We start from the raw sequence: 17,025 nt of genomic DNA, 5'->3' as shown, positions 1-17,025 counted from the left end.
ACTTTGGAGTGAGTCTAGCTGCAGCTCACTCCATCCCACTGATAGTGCCAGATACAAACAGCAAACCTTGAGGAGAGCAGATTTGCTTGCCCAGGCACACCAGGGGTCGGCTGCTTGGCTTGACTGGGTCAGGGCAGCACCCATTCAGCTTGGCTCCCATTGGCACCTGTGGCAACCCAGCCCCACGTGCCCCCTGGGGAGCAGAGGGGAGTGTCTGTGACCCATGATGTCACCTTGCCAGTGGAGTGCCCTGGGCATAGTGCTACCGGTCCTGGTGCAGGGCTGGGCACTGGCCATGAGTCAGGAGTATGACTACTATAGCTGGCAGTCAGACAACTTCCAGCATGGACGCTTCTACACCAAGCAACCTCAGTGTGTGGACATCCCATCTGACCTGCAGCTCTGCCATAATGTGGGCTACAAGCGCATGCGCCTCCCTAACCTGCTGGAGCACGAATCTATGCCTGAGGTCAAGCAGCAAGCCAGCAGCTGGGTGCCTCTGCTGGCCAAGCGGTGCCATTCAGACACACAAGTTTTCCTGTGTTCCCTCTTTGCACCTGTCTGCCTGGACCGACCCATCTATCCCTGCCGCTCACTTTGTGAGGTTGTGCGTGACTCGTGTGCACCTGTCATGGAATCCTATGGCTTCCCCTGGCCTGACATGCTCAACTGCAACAAATTCCCCTTTGACAACGACCTCTGCATCACTGTGCAGTTTGGAAACAGCCACGCTACTCAGCCACCAGGTAACCACCAAGGGGAGGGGATGGCAAAGAGCCTGTGTTCAGAGACAGTTACTAGCAAATACTTGCCCTATGGCTTGGGTGCTCCACATTCTCACAACCCACTTTGTTCCTAGAGCCAGAGACTCATGCATCTTTCAAATAAGACTCATGTGGCCCCCCCCACTCAGAAACACTGCTGCTTAACAGGTGTTGCAAAATGTACAAGGACTTTGCAGGCTATAAAAGACATAGTCCAGAAAACCTTTTTGTACCTAGTGGGGTGGAAATAGACCACATAGGATGTGACTGAGCCCAGACTTGGAGTTTGAACCCATGCTCATTTTTTATCTAAAACTGTTCCTAATTGGGGGGGGGGGGAATGGCCTTTCAAACAAGATCATCTCTTGCCATTATTGCATATCCCCAGATAGGGCTGTTTCACTTAAGGCTTGTTATGGGATATTGTGCCTGAGACTGATAAACTCCTCTCACAATTAGGAAATCAGTGTACAGTGTTCTTCTGTAGCACTGTCTTCAAATCAATCTCTCTCTCTCTCTCTCTCTCTCTCTCTCTCTCTCTCTCTCTCTCTCTCTCTCTCTCTCTCTCTGATTAGTGAGAGTTTTCATAGTTTCCCACATTTCAGTATAATGAATGTGCATCTGTTCATTCCACTGCTTGCTTCATTTTTTTCTTTCTAGTTACTTATATGTTGCCAGATTATTTTTTGGGGCCAGCAAGATGAGTATTCTAGAATTCCCTTTACTCTTTCTTTGAAAGGGCTTATACCTAGTGACTTGACATAAGTAGCATCATAGAGAAGGAAGTGTTTTTCTGTTTCTTCCCCAGGCATTACCTTCTGCAACCTATGCTCCTAGTACAAGCTCTCCCATCAGCTTTCCAGCCACTAGGATCATTGGGGACAAGATTTCAAATCAGTAAACACAACTAAGATACTCATTTGGGGTACTGGAGACAAGTTTTATGCTTAAGAATCGGCTAGCAGAAAAAGTACCTGCCACACACACCTATCATATATATGTACCACCATTAACAAATTTTTTGACACAGCAACCAGGGTGAGGCTGTTCAATCATATGAAGAATAAAAGGGAAGAGATGTTGAGCTCAGGGCCATTTGGAACAGAAGCCAGAACTCCTGATTTACCTATAGCTTAACCTTTGCCACCAGGCATGAGTGAGTAGAGTCATTCAGTGGATTGGAGTGTCTCACTATGGCTTGATTAAAGTGAATGGGGACTTGGTTTTCTGCACACTGGGATAATTTCTCCATTGCACATTAAATAATTCTAGGTTTGGTAAGCATCATTTTCCATGCACGAGTTTGCAACAGGCTCTTCCTGAATTTCTTAAACAGTGTTGTTGGAGACAGAGTAGATTATTTTGCTCCCCAAACAGTAAAAAACTCAGTGCAGACCTTGTAGGGTCAGTTTCCTTGGAAGCATGGGTATCAAAGATTTATGATGTGCCTGGGAAAATGTGTTTATTTACAAATGTACAGGCAGGGAACCAGGAGCAGCACAGATAGTGCCAATCACTGCCGGCCATGGAATCTACAAACTGCAAACCCACTACCTGCTTCTATGCAGGCACTGCTCCAGCATTTGATACAATCCATTTTAAAAATTGTCCTCTAATCCAGTCCTGTTCCTGATTTCCATGAAAGCCCTAATGGTTTTGTATTAAGACAGACCATAAGATAGAGCACAGGGTAAGGAGTAAGAAGGACATCTGGAAAATGGAGTGCAAAATTCCAAAGAAGTGTATTCCTTCCTATACCAATGTTGAGTTACTGGCCCAAAATACAGATCTTCACATGCAGTGACAGACTCTGTGCACATGACTGTATGCAAGGTTCTTCACTGTATGCTGTATGCAAGGTTCTTCGCTGTATGAAAGGTTCTTCACATCTGTGGAACAGAGGAGCTTCCAACAATGTACCTCATCTCTTGCAAGTCAGTAGATTAATTAACCCTCAAGTTAGCACAGGGAGTCCAGAAAGTAGAGATAGCTAGGGCTGCAATTCTATATGAACTTACCTGGGAACCAAAAGCACAATCCTATGCATGTCTACTCAGAAGTAAGTCCTACTGAGTCCAAGGGGATTTACTCCCAAGTAAGTACTCCCAGGGTGTCCTCTGGGGAGAAAGGTGTGCAAATTGAATGAATGAATGAATATGTGTAGGACTGCTGCCTAAGTCCCATTGAATTCAGTGGGACTTACTTCTAAGTAGATGTGCCTAGGTCTGCAGTGTTGGTGGATATATACTGCCAGGGGGAAGGATTGATGTTTGAGTTCCAAAGATTAAAGAAACAGTATTTTCATGCAAATCTTTTTGCTGCCTTTTCATACGCAAGACCTGCTTCTAATTCAAACCTGCAATTGACCAACATTTTACAGTATTTCTTACAGTATATGTACATCTTTGTCCAGATACTCAGATACAGAGAAGTGTCTTGTGGCTTAATATTGCCCTTGAAGAAGTAGTATGGTATTAGCAGAATCCATTTGATATGCTGCCATCCTTTGCATCTTTCCATTCACTCTCTGTTTTCCCCTTGCGATTCTTCCTTTCCCCAAGAACAATACAGTTATGCCTCTGATGTGACCCACCAGCTGAAGCTCAATGTTCTAATACATCCCACCAGGCTAGACACCCAAAATAAATTCTAAAGGTTTTCAGGGATCACATATTTAATCAACCTGAGTTGGTCAGTATCAGCAGGTTGCATTATGCATTACTAGAACTTCAACGATGAGATTTTTCCTTCATGACAGTTTTACTCACACAAGACACAAGTGCAGTATTTATTCTATAGCTGAGGCTCTTCCCTAAAGCCAACCCAAAATATTGTGCTGTACTCATGTTAGATTCTGCCAGTCCAGGTCCTTTACTAGCAAGTTTACTCAGCTGTACACCACACAGACAGAAAACACACATTGATTTTCCTAATCCCCTTCCAGCCTAGCTCCCCCTTGAATGTGCACCACTTATAGCCAAGAAGACAGTAAAATTTAATGGAAATTTATTTAACTAGGGCAAGGATAGAGGTTTGCATAATGAAGAAAATTGTGAAGTGAATAAATAAAGGATCAGTTTCATAAGAAACAAATATTTCCCCCTAAAATCCTGTCTAATCCAGCATTTTAGAAACTGTGCCAGTAGGGATTACAGGCATCCTGTTTGGATAAGCCAAACTCCCAAAACCTTCTTTCAGTTCAGGATACTTCATGACTAGTCAATGTCAGTTCATGATGAGGCAGATGAATTGGGGTTGAAATAACCATCACCAGTAGGAGCAGGCTTGCCCATGAACAGAAGACCAAGATAACGTATGGAGCTCTCCCTAAGAGACAAGCAGGGGAATGACTGAAGATGTCCCACCCCACTCATGGGCTCTAATTTAATCTTCCTCTCTACCTTACAGTGTCAAAGATTTGCACCCAATGTGAGATGGAACACAAAGCAGATGGCATCATGGAGCAGATGTGTTCCAGCGACTTTGGTAAGTACTTCACCTAAGGCAGCAGGGATTTGGAGGTCTCCACCAAGGCCATCTGAAAGTAGAGCTTTGCAGAACCGCTACTACAAATATGTTGCAAATTCTCAATCTCATTCCATACAACTTGCTGAGATCCATGGTACTCTTGATCCCTGCCAGTGCTACCTTCCATCAAATATTCACTACCTTCCTTCTAATTTGTTTCTGGGCCCAACTGAAAGTGCTGGTTTTGATCGACAATATCCCCAAAAGTCTTGAACCAGGCTACTGCCTTAATCCATACGAACATGCCTGCCAATTATTTCTCTGAAAATCCTTTCAGAGACCTTTCTCTGAAATTTCACCTCTAAAGTTAGGGGAGGTAGCGTTTTCAGTGATGGTACCCCAAATGTGGAATTCTCTCCCCACAGAATTCACTGAGTGTTAAGTTACTGCTTCTTAGATATCATGTCAAGTCCATCCTTTGCTATAACTGTTTGAACAGTACTTCAATATTGTTCTGCAGTAATTTCATCTGTTTTCCCCACCAGGGGAAGGTGATCCAAGATTGGACAATGGCATAGAGAAACAGTTCAAGGCCCCATGCCACAGTCCTGATCCTGTTCACTCCCATCCCTTTCAGCCATTTACATTATACAAGACAAACATTCCCTCCCATGCTACATATCTAAGGTGACATGTAATCTGGTCCTGAGAACAGTCATCCAAGGCAATGGTAGCAGAGGATGTCAGATCCCTTGCTAATATGTCTCTTTCTGGGTCCATCTATCTCAGTACTGTCTTCACTGACTGGGGCTTAGTCAGTGAATATGGGGGTTCAGTATTGTCTTCACTGAATGACAGCTCTCTGGGGTTTCAGACAGGAGTTTTGCCCAGTTCTTCTTGAAGAGACAAAAGACTGAATCTGGCCTTGGGCATGCAAAGCACAGCCTCTACCACTGAGCTCTGGTCCCTTCCCAATATCAAGCAATATGGCATACACTGACATGCATGTCTGCTTAAATAGACTGAAGTTTTACTTTTTAGAAAGGTCACCTGTGAGAGAAGTCAGATTAGGTAAAATCAGGGAACTTGGAAATCTGTTCTGAAGATGTGTTTCAAAGGGTTGTGGGCTTCAGTTGCGCAATGCTCCCAGACAACCATGGCACAAGAATTCAAGCCAAGTTTTAAAACAAAAGTAAAAACAAACCATCATATCCTCCGTTTGTATTTCAGTTCCAAAATACATTATCAACAGGGCAATTCCATTTCCAGCTCTGTTCAAGGTGTTGGTTATTACCTTTAAAGCCCTGAACAGTTTTGGGATTGGGATATTTAAAGAAGCACTTTTCCCCATAAGAATGTATCTGCCTGCTTCATTCATCATCAGAGGCCTCACTGCATGTTCCTTTGCCTTTGGGAGTCCATCTGGAGGGGCTGAAAAGCAGGGCTTTTTCAGCTGCAGTCCCTAGGCTATGGAATTCCTTGTCCCATGAGACCCAACCAGCCTCTTCACTGATGATTTTTTGGCACCTGGTTAAGAGATTGTTGTTTGGTCAGGTGCTCAAAGTGACTTGAATTGCCCCCTTTGTTAAATTTGATTCCCTGTTGTTTTCTAGGTTTAAAAAAAATATCAATTGTTTACATTAGTTAAAACTGTTCTCTTTCTTTAGTGTTCTTTATTGTGAAATACTATAGTTATGTTAAATGTTTATATTGTATTATGCTTTGTAAGCCATGTTGAGAACTCTTTTGAGAGTCTAGGGACAGGATAGAAAGGTCTAAATTCTACCAATGCTGACGAGATGTACCCAAGGTCAGCCTTATGAGGAAGTGGTCAGAAATCAATACTTGGGCCGCCCCTTTATCACAAAAGATACCTGCTAATAGCAAGTTCATTCTGGTTGGAATGTCACATTTTTCCATCCTGAGCATGTTTTTGTCTCATCACCTATTGATGACACGTTTTTCTCATGTGGCTCATGAAAGTGTGAGGGTCAGTTCACATAAGATATTTCTCCTGCACATGAAGTATCCCAAGCCACCATTAGAACCAACCTCACATGGAAATGTCTAACTATCAATCAGATGGTGCACAGATATAGCTGCAGTCATTCTCACGAGTGCAGCAGCTGCAAAACATGCTGCTGTGATCAAGAAAATTACTTTGGTTGTAAGTAAGGGCCACCTAGTTCACATTTCTTCATGCACCACAAGTGGGGTTGGACTGACCACATTTTGCTCCTGCCCCTTGCTTCTAGGAGCTAGGAAAAAATTTGGATGACTTGCACCTGTACAGACACTCTCCAGTGAGCCTACAATGAACAAACGTGTCTAAGACTTCACCACATACGTGATTGAATTAATACAAAAGGGAGGTTAATCACATTGCCTTCTAGTAGCCAGTGATGGAAAAATTGAGAAAGCAGGGGCGTACACTTCTGTCTAACAGAACTCTATGATGTGGTCTTGCCTTCCACTTATCTTACAGGGCCAAGTCAAGAGTTGCCAAACTCATACAAGGTATCCCACCCACAGCGCCTGTACTTTTGAACCCATCTCGCCATCCTATTCTTAGACTTCACTCTCAAGTCCGTGAACACCTAATACAACCTATTTCCTACTTTTCTCCCACAGTGGTGAAGATGCGCATCAAGGAGGTCAAGAAAGAGAATGGGGAGAGGCGGTTGGTGGCCACCCAGAAGAAGAAGAAGCTACTCAAAGTAGGGCCACTGAAGAGCAAGGACACCAAGAAGCTGGTGCTGTACATGAAGAATGCAGGTGCCTGCCCCTGCCCTCAACTTGATGACCTCAGTGGTAGCTTTCTGGTGATGGGTCGCAAAGTGGGTGGGCGGCTGCTGGTCTTGGCCATTTATCGCTGGGAGAAGAAGAACAAGGAGATGAAATTTGCTGTCAAATTCATGTTCTCCTACCCCTGTTCTATGCATTATCCCTTCTTGTATGGGGCAGACCCCCACTGAATCTTCACTCTTTCTGAGTGCCCTGCTCACTCTTTCTCCCACCACAACCCATCCTTTTGGATTCCTGCTCCTAGTCTGTGTAATGCCTCTTCTTCTGGCGGGCAGACCCATACCAAGCCACATACTGTTGGAGCCCGTTCCTGCCTTCTGTTTTGATCCACTTCTTCACAAACACTCTGCTTATCTCGATACTCATCTGGAGAATCTGCAAAAATCCCTCTTCACCTTGTATATGCTCAATTACTCAGAAAATAAGGACAGTCATAACACATGGGTGAGCCACAATATATCAAGCCCTACTATCAAATAGTGGCTGAGTTGTCCAGAATTTTAGTAGAAACATCTAACAGTCTGGGACAATTATATCATACTAATTCCTATCAACGTAAGATTTAGGAACATCATGGGCAGGACAGTCCATGTTCTGTCCATTCCAGCCATTAACTTGTATAGTCCTTTGATCCTACTTACCAAGAAGAGTTGACCAACTTAAGCATGAAGTCCTGCATCATCCCCCAAAATTCAGACTGTCAGACACCAGTTGTGCCATATGAACCATCATGTCTGAGTAGCACTTCCTTGAGTTCCTGATTCTGCCCCCATTTATTCAGTTCTCAATTTTTGTTCCATACCCAGTTGTTCCCAGGCCATTCAAACCTCCAAACAGAAGATGGGCAACTCCTCTATTATATCATTAGGTTGAGAAGATGGTAAAACTGTGCAGTTTAAGAGGCCCACGCCTTAGCCATGACACAGTAATCCGCCCATTCCATTCTGCTCCTACTGTCATCCTTGCTGCTTTGAATTGTGGGAGCGTATCTCAAGGCAAAATCCTTTAGCACCCTTAAACACTGTGGATAATTGCAAGTGTGCCATGCCATGACTTGCAACTAGTCTCTTCCTGAAATCCTGTTGTAACTACTTCTCCTGAGGCACAGTATCTTATAAGCTAATGGACACCAAAGTTGTCTAGACAGGTTTATTTCAACAAGGCTGTCTATGTGTGGGGAAAAAAATGAACATTGCTGTACAAGTCAATTTACATTAGGAATGTTACTTTAAAATATGTCCCTATCTGCTAGTCCAATCCCCTCCTATTCCAAATTCGCTTGCCTACAGCTTGTAGAAATATTGTGACCCCACAAAATGTATTAGCATGTCAATATGAGAGGAGCACATCTATCCTATGTGTGAATTACTGAGCACCTACTGAGGGTGCCAAACCGCCAACTGGGCCTGCTGTGTGGTTGTGTCCACCATCCAGGATGCCAGACCACCAACTGAGCCTGATGGATGGCAAACACAAGGTGGATATGTCTCGCTGGGGCTCCTCCATTTGGCAAATTACCAACCTCCTGAGTTCTGGGATCAGCTGGCAGGCTAATCCTGGAATGAATATTTATAGCATCAGCACTGACAGTTGGGGGGGGGGGATTGCCCAACACAAAGCAGGCTGTAGGGACTGAACCTGGATCACATATAGAGGGGTTTTCACTGAGGCTCATTCCTGGCCAAAATCTGCTGGGGGAAAGGAAGGGGAGTGTTGAGAGGTTTTTAAAAGGCCCTTTATTTCATGTAGGGAATCCCTTATCCTCCAGTTTGCTCTTTAAATGGCATTGCAGTATATAACACACAACATACTGAGGAGTTCATGTTCTTTAACTGCAACTCCATAACATGACTCACTCTTCCCTGTAAAAGAGCTCTTTCAGGTGGTCAAAAAGAGAAGCAAGTCCTGAGGATTCCTTTAAGAGTGAGGTGCCGCAGGGAAATATTTTTGCCTTTTTTTTTTTTTGCTTGTATGTTCACATAAGATCTGAATGAACTACACCAGCCATGGATATCAGATCTTCTTGCTATGCCCAGAGGCTCATCAGTGCTTATGCCCACCTCTTCCAAGAACTGTGCTGAATTCAAGTCCTGGACTTCATATCTATTTAGTCTTTGCTCCCACAGATCAGACCAGTTGGAACTAGGGTTGCCAGATTAGTGAGAAGTCTCTTACACATGCAAGAATTAAGACCCTCAAAAAAAGAGGCAGGGCCAGACATGAAGCCAAATTAAGCTTCGCCTCAGGTAGCAGACTGGTAGAGGGAACCCTGTGTGCTTTCACGGCTCCTCTTTCTTCTTCCAACTTTCTGGATTCGAAAGGGAAGAAGAGGACAGAGGGGAGGACAGTGTTGCACTAGAATATTGAAGAGTGGCAAGAGTAGAGGCTGGCACATTATCAGGTAAGGGGGTGGCGGCACATTTGGCATGCTGCTTCATATGTTAGGAGGTCTTGGCCAGCCCTGAAAGGAGGTATGGAATCTTTTGCACTCTTATACATAAACGTACATTAATTCAGTGTTGCTTGACACAGTACTAACTGGATAGGTGATAGCAATGCCTACCATAGCCCACAGAGCATGAATTGAAAAGTGTATTGCAGGCTGAAGAGGGGATTTCTCATCCAGTTAACCAAGCTTGTTATCCAACTATGGGTGGTTTATTATGCAAAAGAGAGATAATAGTTTACATTCTCTCCTTGCCCCCAGTAGAAGCATAACTAGTTGCTCTTTTTTCTTAGCTAGCCCTCATTTTACCAGAGCAATTTACCTCTGACTGTGTTACTAGGCAGGCCAAGGGTGGATTTTTGTTTTGTTTTGTAAATGTTGAAAACATAGAACTCTATACCCCTTCAAACTAGCTTAGCTGTGAGAAGAATCTGATATAGCGGGGGGGGGGGGGGCAGAAGAGAATGAATAAAAAATAGTTGGAAATGAAGGTTAGCAGCCAATATCCAGCAGATGATACATCTTGATGAAATCTCTGATTGAATATAGGAGTTTGGAAGTCCTTGGAAACCTGGATGAAAACTGCAAACTAAGAATGGCTAAAGAGCAGTTCATTGCAAATTTCAAAACTGCTAGGTTCCACCTAATCGTTCCCTATTATCAGTTTTGAATCTTTGTATTAAAATGCTCAAGTTTTGTTCAGAAAACTTTGAGGGGAGAATTCCAACCATAGCCCTCCTCCAACAGCATCATAGGAGGAACACACCTGTCTTGTGACTCCACGATCCCAATTTTCTCTTCTCCCCTTAGAGAGCAGCAATCCCAGCCTTTTCCCAGCCCAAAGTTGCTGTTTAAGTACTAATGAAAAAAGTAAAGTCCAAGAGGTCAAAGGATTGTTACTGAGTACAACAGGCAAGGTATTATTTCCAAGCTAAGCTTCCTAATTGGCATTTCTGTGCCAGTTATCCTACTCTGGTGTACCTTCCATAATCTGTAGCCTCCAGCCTGGATACATCTGTTCATCTGTTCTTGAACCCAGTAAAATAGCTTGATCTATTTTCTCACAAAGCTGTTTTGAAAAGTCCCAGGCCCCTTTGTAAGTTCCATGCACAAAAATTCTGCCACCATGAGGCCACAGCTGCTCAATACAACACAGCTCTTTTCCTATGGGATTCCACTTGTTCCACTTTCAGAGGCAGCTGCAGACTTGGTCTCACTTACCTTCAGTGGTAAATTTTGAAGTGCAGGAGCTCATCATGGCACTCCGCCATAGCCATGCACCACTAAGCAATGACAACAACTTTAAATTTCTTATTTAGAGTGTTCTATTCTGCTAACGCTTATTCCTACTTTGAAAATTATATTTCAGTTAAAGATCTAACTAATTTCAGCCCCAACACCTGGAGTGGGTTACAACTTTTTTAAACCAAATATATAAAAAATGAATTATTTTTTAATAATTATTATATTAAAAATAATAGAATTTAAAAATATCCCAGATAATTATAAAATTATCCCAGATAATTATAAAAGATATACTAGAGCATTAGCCTGTGCATGTTTACTCAGACATTAGCCCTACTTGGGTTCACTAGGACTTACTTCTGGGTAAATCTGTATAGGCCTGTAGCTTTGATGCAACATGAGCTATGTATTAACCCTACCCTTCAGCAAATTTCTCAGTGCGGCTTCTGCTAAGCCTGATGCTTCTTCTTGGCTAAGGTTGTTTGAAAAGAAAAAAAAAAGGTTCAAAGGCAGAACCTCAGTGCTACTGCTGATGATTTCACTACTCCTGCTGCAGGAGGAATACCAGAGTTCTGCTCCCTTCCACCCTTCACTCCTCTTTGACTACACCCCTGTTTATCTTGAGAACATCCTCTGAATCGCATTCACTCCAAAAACAGTTTCTGTAAAACCACATTCCTCTTGTTCTGCTGTCAGGGCTAATGCAAACAGCAACAAAAACTTGACAGGGCTGACTTCTCATCTCAAAACTGGGATGTTGGAGAGAAACATGTTGGAGGCAAGTAGCTACTCCCCATTTTTCCCATCAGGAGCTTGGATTTGGTTTTTTGATAAACTGGGATTCTTGTCTGTCATCACCCACTGCCAAAGCTGGATATATTTACAATTCCTGTCTATCACCATGGTTTTTACATGTTGAATCAGACTGCCTGTACGTCATCATTTTGACTGTACGTCACCACAGCACCTGGCAACAAAAGACATATCATGGTGTGGTTTTCTGGAAATCATCCAAATTCTAGCTTTATTGAGAACCTTTGGGCACCTTAAATGTTTCCCACTTTCATATGTCAGCTCATAGGTATGTATTAAGAGGGTTTTAAAAAAAGCTTTTGAGAGTTTTGCAATACTGAAGTGGGAACTGGGGTAAGAAAATTGCCTATCTAAGTTGGTCTGTTCTAGTCTTTTCAATCCATAGTAACAAGCAAATAGAGTAGACCTTGAGGTTAAGGCACCAGAACCATCCCTTCACTGAGCCAACCCAACAGAGCTAGAACTTCTCTGTCTTGTTTGTGGATGAGAATTGCTTTCAGCCTGAGCAGCCTTCTGTTGAGATGTAGGCACCCATAGTATCAGTTTCATATTCTTCAATGGATATACAGTTTTAAGCAATTCAACTTGGACCAATTAAGAAAACCCTAACTTCATCCATCCTGCATCCAATATCCAACAATCATGCTGTACCCTTGGTACTGTTGACTTCTTTCCCCCTTTTCTAGTAATGCTCTATTTTCCCACCACGGCTAAATTAAAACTCAATTCCTCGCACCCTTCCTCCTCTTGGCAACATGCACACGGCACTACCTTGTGGGTACTCTCTCTTGCTGTATTCTCTTCCACCACAGACTGGTGCTGTAGTACTAATGGTGCAGCATCTACACAATATACCAAGTTTTATCCAGTATCCTTAAGTTCAATTTTCATGTTTTGCATTGTATCCTATTGCTCTGTTGCATTTATTCTATGCTAAAAGGTAGGCCGGAAGCTGAATCCTGCTATCACTACACTGTTCAGAACATTACCACCGCCACCCATCCTCCATCAATGGCAGACTGGCAGCATGAATATAGCATTCCACATTTTCTGTTCCTCCAGCTAGCAGATCATATTTGGGAAAGCTGAAATGCCTTAGATAAGAGGTCTCCAAACTTTTCAGCATGAGGGCCGCATTGTATATCTGACACAGTGTTGACAGCCAGAAAATAAATACATGGAGAAATGATGAACTGAGAGTTTGATTGTATATAATAATACGTGGGTGGGAATGGAAGGACAGCAGAGGGCAAAAATGACTTGCACAGGAAGAGAAAGAATTGATTTTGAAAAAGGTTTGAAAAAGCATGGGTATATACCGTATTCAACCACTAGAGCAGGGGTCTCCAAACCCTGGCCCAGGGTTTGAATGCAGCCCACAGCAAGCCTCTATCCGGCCCTCGGCCAGCCTCTGATCCCCTCTGGCCCAGTTGATCAAATACAACCGGAGTTGTGCTTGTGGGGTGGGGGAATGGGGGTCCATTTAAGTGTGTGTTTCTTGGTGCTTGGAGAAATCCTGGACATTTGAGCCCATTCATTCATCTAAGTTCTATCTCTAATGTATTTATTTAATGTTTTTTCCGGCCCTCGACATTGGTGCCAGATATCTGATGTGGCCCTTCGGCCGAAAAGTTTAGAAACCCCTGCACTAGAGGTACAGAATGGAATGGAATTACTGTATTCCATTACGGAGCAGCACATTCAGCATCTCTAGTGACTAAATGTAGTATATACCCATGCTGGGAGACCCGGAAGTTCAAATTTTCAGCTATGTTTAGCTCTGAGAGGCTGGGGAACTGCACAGGCCAGATAACGTCCTCCAGAGGGCCAGATATGGGCCCCAGGCCGGGGTTTGAAAAGCCCTACCTTAGAAGGGTGTTGTTGCACAAGTTCTCCTGGCTCAAATTTGCTTGCAAAAATAGAAATGTATAATCTTGCAATTGGGTTTTCTGTCTACCTTGCCAATCATGGACACTAAATGTTAAACAAGGTGTAACTGAACTATGCTTAGCAAGTTAAAGTTAGGAGGTTGTTATTTTGGATTTTTTTAAAGTAACCCTCAAAGCTTAATTAGAAAAACAAAGTTTGAAATAACATTTTCGTACACTGAAATGCTAGTAACAAGTAATGGAAAATAGCCCAGAACCCACCAAAACTCCCAAGCCTCCCTTCAGTGAAGCAGTGAAATCCCCCCCCCAAACACACTCCCACTTCCATGCCCATTCTACTGTATTTTTAGTTTCCCTACCATAACACATTAGCTCAGTCTACAGCACCACCACTTCCTTATATCTGTGATCACACTGCAATAAATAACAGTAACGAAAGCTTCGCCAGAGAATTTGGCGAGATCTGAAAATACCACTTCATTGCGATATACAGGAAACTGCATATTGATCCAGCCATAATGCAGTCTTATAATACATTCACTGCTGTTTAAAAAAAAAAAGAATTGCCATTTTGTGGAATTTAAAATGTCACACTGCATCAGTAACACAGGAAATTATGACAAATATTGAGCTCATACAAATGCTTGAATATAGATTGTGGGGCTAACAGAGTAGCACACTGACTGCAGTTCCCAAGTCATCCTACTCCTGTAAAGGGCTAATTAGCATCCCCGAGGCTTTAAATGAGATTATTGATTGAGCCTTCCTGCTATTTTGGTCTCTTGCTTCAGTCAACCTTGGAAGCAGGGGTGCCACCCACTCAATGCACCAGAGCTGCTAACTCCTGAACTGCTGTATCTGTACCAGGGTGGGGAGGTCTTCCTGCTCAGAAGTGCTTTCCGGGCGGGTGGGGGCAAGGATTCAGAATCACCCCTTGCAGTGCAGTTAGTTCTCACTGCAGGGTACCTGCAATTGCAATAGAGTCTCTGCTATACAGCATTCTGTTCAGAGGCAGAGTGAGCTTTACTATTCTGCCACATTCCTGTTCAGACAGAAGAGGGCACTGTAAACCATCCCTTACTGCACAAATAAGCACAGATGACCAGCTCTCCATGTGGTTGAAGTCACTATGCAGTAGGTTATAAGAAATCAGCATACCAAAAGTGAGTCAGCTGACAGAGGAAAAAAGCAATTTTGATCCAGCTTGTTTGTCTAATCTTGCACTACCCAGCATCCCTTATGCTGAGGTGCAATTAGTGCCAGAGAAGAGCCAAGAAGGATGAAATCCTAAGTGTAGGGAACATCATGTGACCTTTAGCTAACAGTGCAGTCTTGTTCTCTTTGCAGTTATTTCTTTTTACTCCTTGTATTCATGAGCTTGTGACAGAAGCTGACCTTTTCTATATTTCTGAGAACCGCAGTTCGATCTGTTTGCCGAGAACAGCTGACGTCATAACAGAGTTCAAATAAATCATCAATGACATTTCTGCCCAAGATTCAAACATAACCAAGCCAGTACAGTATATGATATTCATGACTCTGCCAATGCTCTATCCCACTTAGACTGGGAAAGAATTTTTATTCCTGGCTGAGGCAAGAGGGCATTCAGTGGAGGGAAAGCAGAGCCTACGTCACTACCTGCAGCATTCACAAGATCACTTGACCTTGACATCATCTTCTGGGCAATTATAAAAATTTTCTTGTTCCCATAAAAAATAGTTTTCCATATTTCCCACATATATGCCTTTTACCTGCGCCATTCCTTGCACCCTGCCAAAACCTGGCCACTAGTGCAGGGTAACAGCAACCACAATACTGGGATCCTGGCAACAACCCTGCACAAACTTGCCACATTATGGGGAAATTCATCAGCCGCTTTGTGGTTTCTCTTTGGTAAAGAAAACTACAAGGGGAATAAACTAAATGTGGAAACAAGCAAATCACCAAGCAGATGAGGGCAAGAACACGTCAGATCAGTTACTTTTGAATATCAAGAGAGACTGATTAACAAAACTGGGACAGAACTCTCACCAATATGCAATGGAAGAGTGGGCACAATCGGAACTAGAAGCTGTGTTGCTCTCTTAAATTAGCCTTTCCCGATGACTTCAGCTCCAGTCATTTCACCCAGTTCCTTAAAAAGCTTTCAATGGTAAAACAAAGTCAGCTCAGAAATAGAAAAAGAGCTCACTGAAGCTGCTCTGCTTGGCAGAGACATTACCCTCCTCCCATCCCCTTCCTATATACCAGAAACCTAGCAGCAATTTTCCATTTCTTTTCTTAACTCCTATTAACCTCATTTATGCTGCAATCCTATCCACAGTTACCTGGGAGAAAGCCCAATTGAATATAATGGGACTTTCTTCTGAGTAAACATACATAGGATTGAGCCTACAGTTTGTTCTCCACTTATTACCATAATAAACACATAAAAATTTATTTACTTCAAGCCCAAAAGATCAGGGTTTTAATAGCCAAAGGAAAGGGAAAAAAATGGTTTATATATAGAAAAGCAGACAAGTATTTATATTCACTGCAAGCCAAACTACATGTTAACATTAAGCCTGTTATTAATTGATGGGCTTAATATGGGAAATGGACTGGAAGTGTCTCTTTTTAATTAAAAAAGAACAGCCACAGGGGACCCAATGCAGTTCAGGACACTGAAGAGGTAGAACCAGCCATTTTCCTATCAAAAATCCCCTTCTCCAAATATGTATTTCCCCCCAATAAACAACTCTTCCCCTTCTCCCCCCACAAAGCTGGTTTTTGTTTTACACATAAAGGGGTAATTCTGGTCAACCTCCTGTGTTAAGCCTATCAGTGAATGATGGGCTTAACAGAACATATAATTTGGCCCAGGTCTGTTCAAAGAGTTCCCTCTTCTTCTTCATAGAACATACAATTCAGCTCATTTAAAGGCCAAACAAAGTTTTTGTAAGGTACATTTTAAAATGTTGCAGAGGGGAAAGCAAAAAAAAAAAAAAGAATTAAATCAATTCAAGTTTAACAGTTTACAAGATAAATGCCTTGCTGAAAGTGTTATGTGTGGGACTGTGTTACTAACTGACAGCATTTGTTCTTTTTACACAGAAGAGTGCTGGAACTTGTGTCATTTGGTTTCCTGTATATTTTTTTTTTTTTAAAAGGAGGAAGTTTTCTCTGAAATCTTTAAATCCTTGAAGTTCTAATGACAGTGAGTCACCATTACACATTTCATTCTAAGGATTACAATCTATTGTGAATACACATACACCCCTCATATTTTAAGTGTAAGAATTTGTTTAGTTCACCATTTGTCTCCAGTGCTGCAGAACCACTTTTGTGAGACAATAAATACGATGACATTAGCCATCTCCCCCTTCACACTAGTATACATAGGTATGATGTCTCTGAACATAGAGGGTTCAATTACCTATCAAACCTAGCAGCAATTGATCAACATGGTCTTCCCCATAAATTTGTCTAATTCCCTCTTAAAGACATCTTAAGCTGGCAGCCACCATATCTTGTAGCAATGAACCCCATAAATTAAATTATATATTGAGTGAAGTAGTGCTGCCTTTAATCTGCCCCAAATTTATTTCCACTCTGA

At 42.6% G+C, this 17,025-nt stretch overlaps 1 protein-coding gene across 1 annotated transcript; it reads left to right on the top strand.

Moving 5' to 3' along the window:
• The first annotated feature begins 223 nt into the window (after positions 1 to 223).
• On the top strand, positions 224 to 7,207 carry SFRP5 (secreted frizzled related protein 5). The gene is made up of 3 exons (XM_066621232.1): positions 224 to 746; positions 4,173 to 4,250; positions 6,864 to 7,207. Exons 1-3 carry the CDS (start codon positions 224 to 226, stop codon positions 7,205 to 7,207), a joined length of 945 nt encoding a protein of 314 aa, XP_066477329.1.
• The last annotated feature ends 9,818 nt before the right edge of the window (positions 7,208 to 17,025 follow it).

The sequence above is a fragment of the Tiliqua scincoides genome, chromosome 3 (assembly GCF_035046505.1).
Source record: "Tiliqua scincoides isolate rTilSci1 chromosome 3, rTilSci1.hap2, whole genome shotgun sequence".
Lineage (NCBI taxonomy): Eukaryota > Metazoa > Chordata > Lepidosauria > Squamata > Scincidae > Tiliqua > Tiliqua scincoides.
The sequence above is the reverse complement of the archived record's forward strand: the minus strand, read 5'-3'. Positions and strand labels throughout refer to the sequence as shown.